Source organism: Anolis sagrei, chromosome X (genome assembly GCF_037176765.1).
Source record: "Anolis sagrei isolate rAnoSag1 chromosome X, rAnoSag1.mat, whole genome shotgun sequence".
In the NCBI taxonomy this organism is placed as follows: domain Eukaryota; kingdom Metazoa; phylum Chordata; class Lepidosauria; order Squamata; family Dactyloidae; genus Anolis; species Anolis sagrei.
Window position 1 is genome coordinate 19,755,620 of NC_090034.1, and position 7,376 is coordinate 19,762,995.

At 40.9% G+C, this 7,376-nt stretch overlaps 1 protein-coding gene across 5 annotated transcripts in view; it reads left to right on the forward strand.

Moving 5' to 3' along the window:
- GLYR1 (glyoxylate reductase 1 homolog) overlaps window positions 1-5,435 on the forward strand; it is a 30,473-nt gene extending 25,038 nt beyond the window's left edge. For all 5 annotated transcript variants that reach the window (XM_060786568.2, XM_067473596.1, XM_060786571.2 and 2 more), the window contains 2 exons: window positions 266-390; window positions 2,439-5,435. In XM_060786568.2, the coding sequence (XP_060642551.2) occupies window positions 266-390; window positions 2,439-2,513 (200 nt within the window). In that variant the 3' untranslated portion in view covers window positions 2,514-5,435. The remainder of the gene's footprint in view (window positions 1-265; window positions 391-2,438) is intronic.
- Window positions 5,436-7,376: the final 1,941 nt, after the last annotated feature.

The window sequence follows — 7,376 nt, forward strand, 5'->3', positions numbered from 1 at the left end:
AGAGGCTGGAAAGCTCGGCTTATACTCAAGTATATATGTTTTATATATATATATATAAAAAACAATACAGAAGTAAAATGTAGATTACAATTTACTGATAAAATGCAGGTCAAAATTCACAAGTTAATATTGACCGGATGTAAGCTGTCTTCGTATATTCATGAGGGTGCAGTGCCAGTTACATTTGTACAAAGCAATGCTGTCACCAGCAGCTCAAAAGGTGGAATGTGGAAACAGTACCTTGCACCTTTTCCTTCTTTTCTAGACATCTTGCAAGGAAATTTTAAACCAGACTTCTATCTGAAATACATCCAGAAGGATCTCAGATTAGCCATTGCACTAGGTGATTCTGTCAACCACCCAACTCCTATGGCAGCTGCAGCCAATGAGGTAGGTCCTGTCTAAACTCATTTCTGTTTTTGAGGCAGCTGTAATGAAGGGTTTTGTTACCTGCGTTCCTAGTTCAAAAATGTGAAACCATCTTTTGATCAGGCGATCAGTGGTTCTCAACCTGGGGTCCCCAGATGTTTTTGGCCTACAACTCTCAGAAATCCCAGCCAGTTTACCAGCTGTTAGGATTTCTGGGAGGTGAAGGCCAAAAACATCTGGGGACCCCAAGTTGAAAACCACTGCAATAGCTGTTGAGTTTGCTGGGAACAAAAACCGGGTTGACTGACATCATGATTTTAAGAGAAGGCTTATGAGTTGTTTATGCTTCAAGGAGAAAGGGTATTATACAATGTTGTATGTAATTTATGTGAACATTATTGTTATTGTATGATTTTGTTTAAGTGCCTTGTTGTATTTATATGTTTGCACTATTGAGAGGTATATGTTAGCACTATTGAGTGCTTTTGTGAGCCACCCCGAGTCCCTTTGGGGAGATGGTGATGGAATATAAATAAAGTATTATTATTATTATTATTATTAGGATTATAATCAAAAGTCTGTGGCAGATACAGTATTTTAAATCAGTTTTTCAGTTGACTTGTCAATGAAATTAGGCATTCTCAGCAGGTGGAGAAGGAGCCAACAATGGATTATGATGGTAATAATAATAATAATAATAATAATAATAATAATAATACCCGCCCCTCCTTGTGGTACAGCAGGGTTAACTTCTGTTGCTGTCTGGACTAGGCAGGAAATCATATTATTTTCAATCAAGCCTCCATTGGTATTTATCTCCTCACCAGGAAAGGTCCTATGTCCACCTTTTCTGCTTTCTCTGGCATTATTCTTTCAACCTTTTGTTTGCAGCTTCTTATTTCTTCCCTTCTTTTTTCTTCATTTCTCTTCCCTTCCTGCCTCCTCCTTAAACATACCTTCAGTCAGGTGAAAATTAGAGCCAAGAGAAAGAACAATTTGGCCTCATCCTGGTGGCAAGGCCTTATGCCTCTCCTTGTTGCAAGGACTCTTTCCTTTCCTGTGTCTCAACCTATGAAGGAATTACAACAGGAGGAGATGACTATCAATAGAGGTTCATTTTAAAAACACACACTATATTTAGCCTAGCCTGGGTAGCAGCAGAAATTGCTCTATTACTGGAAAGCTCTTTCTTCCCCAGTGTGCCATTTCCCCTTAATGCATTGATAACACCTTTCTGGGTTGCTGTGAGTTTTCCAGGCTGTATGGCCATTTTCCAGAAGCATTCTCCCCTGACGTTTCACCCACATCTATGGCAGGCATCCTCAGAGGTTGTGAGGATGCCTGCCATAGATGTGGGTGAAACATCAGGAGAACATGCTTCTGGAACATGGCCATACAGCCCGGAAAACTCACAGCAACCCAGTGATTCTGGCCATGAAAGCATTTGACAACACGTTGACCACCTTCCTGTTTGCATTAAGGCTATACATTTGAAAATAATCAAGTAGCATAAACTGTTTTGTGATATTTATTATGATCAATAATAACACAGACCAACAAAAATGTTTCTTGGCTTTTAGTCCTGTTGGTGGGGTTCTTTGGGGTGCTGGTTCAGAAAATTGTATTGAAGAGACCTCATCCACCCTAGTTTCTTAAATACTGTTATCATGGTTTTCTATGGGTAAGCAGATGGCGTCTAGCAGATGGCATGTTTTATATCTCAAAAACTAGAGCTGGGAGGAGAAACTGGGGTAGTTTTTGGAATCAGCACATCAGATATATCTAGAAAGTAGTCTTAACATTGGAGCCACCAAATATATGTTGGCCAGTGTTATTGTGTACATGATAGAACCATCGTGCAGTGCTTAGGGGTCGATTGCAGCCTACAGGATTAGTTTGCATAGCAAGACATACCCAGATCCTGGCTGGGTCATCCAACATAGTGCTGTGCCAGAAGAAAGGTTTTTTTTTTAATCTTACTAAGTTTTCAGTGTGGAACTGTTACATATTAAAACAGCAACATTCATTTCTACTGTGATTCATCTCTTCCCGCCTTGTCTCTCCCTCAGGTCTATAAACGGGCAAAAGCATTGGACCAATCTGACAACGATATGTCTGCTGTATACAGGGCCTACATCCACTAGGCATCCCGATCGTCTTGTTAATACTATGATTATTATTGATGATGATGAATACTGGGTTTTAACTCTGGACCAGTCCTTCTCTGTCTGTCTGTCTCTTCCACCCCCACCTCCTTTTCTTTTCCTTTTTAATACAAAAACTCTTTTGGAGATCTGCCGCTAGGGCAGTTGCTGCAGCAAGCCTTTCTGTACCAGCAGCAAGAAGAGCCACAGAAGGGGTTGGACCCTTGACCATCTCGCCAGCAAATCTATGCCACTCGATGAGAGTCTTGGAGAGAATATTGGTGGCAGGTGGCTCTGGCCAAGAAAACAACAACTGCTGCTTGGCCTTCTTCTGGTTCACGTCCATTTGCGTGTCGCCCAAAGTTTCCTTTTTATTGTTTTTCACCGCTGTTTCACTTCTTTCCTGTGGGTAATTGTAAACGTGGGCCTGTTGTGTGCATTTGTGACAATGGGAAGAGGGAGGATGTCCCACTTTCCTATGGAACTTTAGGGCTCTCGACTTCGAATAGGATGGCAGCTTGGCTCCTGAGAGGGGATGGCATGAAAATCAATAGAGGGTTTAGTAGGAGTATGCGTCACTTCATTAACTCATTGCTGTTTCTGAGGATAAAAACTGATTCTGTCCATCTGTGCTTTTACCCATAGAAAGATTTAACTACCCTGTATATGTTTTAAGATGAATGGAGATAAATTTCACGGTGTCTTCCTAGTGCATTACATTGGCTGCAGGCCAGATACACATCTGTTGCTGTTTGAAGGTTTGGGTTCTTCTAATGTTGCTAAGGTTAGTTATAGGACTCAGGAAACCTCATAAATCTGTGGCCAGGCTTTCCTTTTTCTCAAAGAGAAAAAATCTCTATTTCACAACAAAGAGGGGAGCACCACCTAGTGAATCCTGTGTGAGTAACTGAAGACTTGAAGTAATTGAAGTCCCAACAAGGCTCCACAATCCATTGGTAAAATTGTGTATTTTCCCAAGGGCTGGTTAATCAGGTGCCTGTGTTACATGCATACTGTAGTAAAGTTTATGGAGAAGGGCTTCTGCTGATGAGGCCTGTAACAATACTATAGGAAATAAAGCAGAATCCTAAAGAGATTTTGAATGACTTGGTCATCACTCTGTAAAGGCAAGCTTTTTGAACCCAAAAGGTCTTGACATCAACATACATCCCTAACAAAAAGAGCTAGTGGCACTCTTGACTACTCCCTGATGGCCCTTTAATTTTTAGATTGAAAAGATTTATATAGAAAGGTTGTACACATAGCAAAAAAAATGCAGACCTGTAACATTACAAAGATTTTTGAAAATCAGATGCTTCTGTTTTAAAGCTCCTATCAGTATTATTCCTCAAAGAACTTCCTATCTTACAGCTTAAGAAAATCTCGATGGCGGGGGATTGTACATTGGGTTCATGTGAGGAAGTGGCTGCATTTGTCAAACCTGTGCATCTTGAATAAAAGGTGCGCACAGCACATGGATCAGATTGAGCTCTGTGAGGTGAGGACCCATGAGGATTCAGAACCCAAGGGGTTTATGGTGTGATTCAGACTCCAGAAATGGAACCCATTCAGCTTGTGTCCTGGTCTTTTATGAACATAATGCGTCTTGGGTCAGTTTGTCTTCTGATGGATAGACAGTCCTCATGGGAAAGGAAACATGTTTCCTCCCAATGCTTAAGCCCACAAACCTTATTATCCCCACTCAGTGAGGGCAAAGTGTAGTCCTATGTGGAAGTGGCTCTTTCAGCCCCAGATAGCCATTCAAGTTGCTTTTCTAGAGACTCAGATTCATCTTACTATGGGAAAATCACACATAGTCGTTCCAGATGGCTTTTGTGAGGACTGCTAGAAAATGCCAGACTCTGAATGAGTGTGTGGGAGCATTTGGAGATTGCTTTCCAGTCTTTTGTGCAAATTGCTGTAATGAATGACAGCTCCATTGGATCCTTCTGAAGACCCTAGAGTTGTGTCTCCCAAAGTGTGAAGTTTGCTCAAGTAATAATTTCTTAAACAGATCCCAAAAATGCTTTCTCTCCCCCCCCCCCCCTTTTTTACCTTCCAGTAAACTTGAGAATGGAGGTAAAGGAGAAAGGTAGTGTCTTCCAATAAAGGCCTTTCTCTTGTGAATTGTTTGGCAGTGAGAAGAAAGATATACCTAAAGTGTATGTCATTTGCTATAGGAACTATACAGTTACTGATGACGAAGAATAAGGATATTATGAAATAGAAATGAAGGTTGGAACGTCTCTGATGCCATTTCAAAAGGATAGTCATGTTTTTCACCTTGATAGTAAATCAGTAAAGAGTGTGTGGTGCCTTAACATTATGGCATAAGCTCTCTAGGGTCAGAATAGTGATTTGCCCTCATAATGTTTTATATTTTGTAGTTTAAGGTGCCCAAGACTCTCTAATTCAATGCTATGAGGTTTCTCCCAGGCTCCAGGAGCCACTTTTCCTTCAAAACCTTTGCCTTGTTCCAGTTCAGATCCCACTTGGTGATGGTGCAGGAGGTGATGCACGGATTGCAAGAGAATATAATGGGACTGGCTTAGTCTTTGTTGTCTTAATATTGTTGAGAAGACTGTAAAGTTCCTTTTTAATGGGGATTTCTGTTTTAGCCATCGCTTTTCCTCCCTCCTGCCCTTCCCTTTTTAAAGAGAAAAGACAATGTGACACTTGTGGAAAGCTTGTAAGAAAAAAGCAGTTTTTCTTTTTAAACCCTCTCCTTTGATGACCGATCTATAGGTAATTAAGGTTGTGAATTTTTTTAATTTTTTGCCTTGTTTTTAATTAACCTTTGTCATTCAGAATAGGATGTGTGGTGATGATTAAATGGCAAAAACAGAAGAAATGATTTTTCTTTTCTTGTGCAATTAACAAAGCTACTGGCAAATGGAAATAAAACCTTTCTTGGTAACAGAATGTTGCTTGTCTCTTTCCTAAAAACTTCTCACGTCATTTCCTGTACATTAGATACCATATTGTCGTTGCTATTTATTTGGATACCAGGGACACAGATTCTGAGTCCATCTTTTCCAACATTAGAAAGAAAGCACACTTTCTTGACATTCTTTAGCTATTTTTATAAAAACGCTTTTCTCTTTCACTCCTGCAGGGCCTTGCTCTAAGGCAGACATTTCAAAACCATGTGTGTCTACACTGTAGAATTAATCCAGTTTGACAGCGCTTGAATGTGATAGGATTCTGGGAATGTGTAGTTTGGTCAGTCTGGCAGACAAAGCTATAGAGCTTTCAAAACTACAACTCCCAGGATTCCATAGCAAGGATCCATTCCTGAGGCTGGATCTACACTGCCATATATTACATCTACATTGCTTTTATAGTGTTTTAAAATTGTTTGTGTTTATATTGTCCTGTTTTGCTTTTATGTAATCACTTTTTATGTATATCATTTATTGTATCAGTTTGGTTGGTTGTAAGCCACCCGAGTCCCTCCAGGGAGAAGGGGTGGGGTATAAATAACGTTTTTAATATTATTATTAGTGTTGTCAAAGGCTTTCATGGCCAGAATCACTGGGTTGCTGTGAGTTTTCCGGGCTGTATGGCCATGTTCCAGAAGTATTCTCTCCTGTTTCATCCACATCTATGGCAAGCATTTTCAGAGGTTGTGAGGTCTGTTGGGAACTAGGCAAGTGAGGTTTATATATCTGGAATGTCCACATGGGAGAAAGAACTCTTGTCTGCTTGAGGCAAGTGTGAATGTTGCAATTGACCAACTTGATTAGCACTGAATGGCATTGTAGCTTCCAAGTCTGGCTGATTGCTGCCTGGGGGATCCTTTGTTGAGAGGTGTTAGCTGGCCCTGATTGATTCTTGTCTGGGATTCCCCCTTTTTTTAGTGTTACTCTATTTACTTGTCCTGATTTTAGAGTTTTTAAATACTAGTGGCCAGATTTTGGTCATTTTCATGCTTTCCTCCTGTCTGTTGAAACTGTCTGCATTCTTGTGGATTTCAATGGCTTCTCTGTGTAGTCCGACATGGTAGTTGTTAGAAAAGAATCCATTAGGGTCAGCTAACACCTCCCTATAAAGGATTCCCCCAAGTAGCAACCATCCAGGCTTTGAAGCTACAGTGTCATTCAATGCTAATCAAGGTGGCCATTTGCAACATTTACACATGCATCAAACAGGCAAGAGTTCTTTCTCCCACCTTGGACATTCCACAGATATATAAACCTCACTTGCCTAGTTTCCAACAGACCTCACAACTTCTGACGATGCCTGCCATAGATCTGGCTGAAACGTCAGGAGAGAATGTTTCAGGAACATGGCCAAACAGCATGGGAAACACACAGCAACCCTATTATTAGATAATCCAGTTCAAAGCAAATAATCTGCATTCACAGAAACTGGATTAAATGGCAGTGTAGATGGGGCCTAAATCCTGAATGTACCAGGTCCCATCTGACCTTGGGAGCTAAGCAGATTCAAGTTTGGTTAGTATCTGGTTGGGAAGCCACCAATGGATACCAGGAACAGTCAACCCTCCTTATTTGTGGATTTGACCCTTCCTTAATTTGAGATATTTTTATTATGTGCAGTTTTCCCTTTTGTGCATTGCATTCTCTCCTATGATGAGCTTGCCCAGGTTCAGATAATTAAAAGAAAGCCTTTCATTTAGTACTTTTGCTTTAAGGGGCATCTTGGGCTCGGGTGACGTCACCGCTCCCTGATTTTTGACCAATCAGCTGCCGCGTTTTCTCAGTTGCTAGGCAGAATCCCCAGCCTGGGGAGAAGAGCCATTACCATTTCATAAAGACAAGGCCACAACTGCCGCTGACTATACATCGCGCTCGCTCTCTATGCCGGAAGTGCCGATAAAAGACGGCAATGAAATGGGAG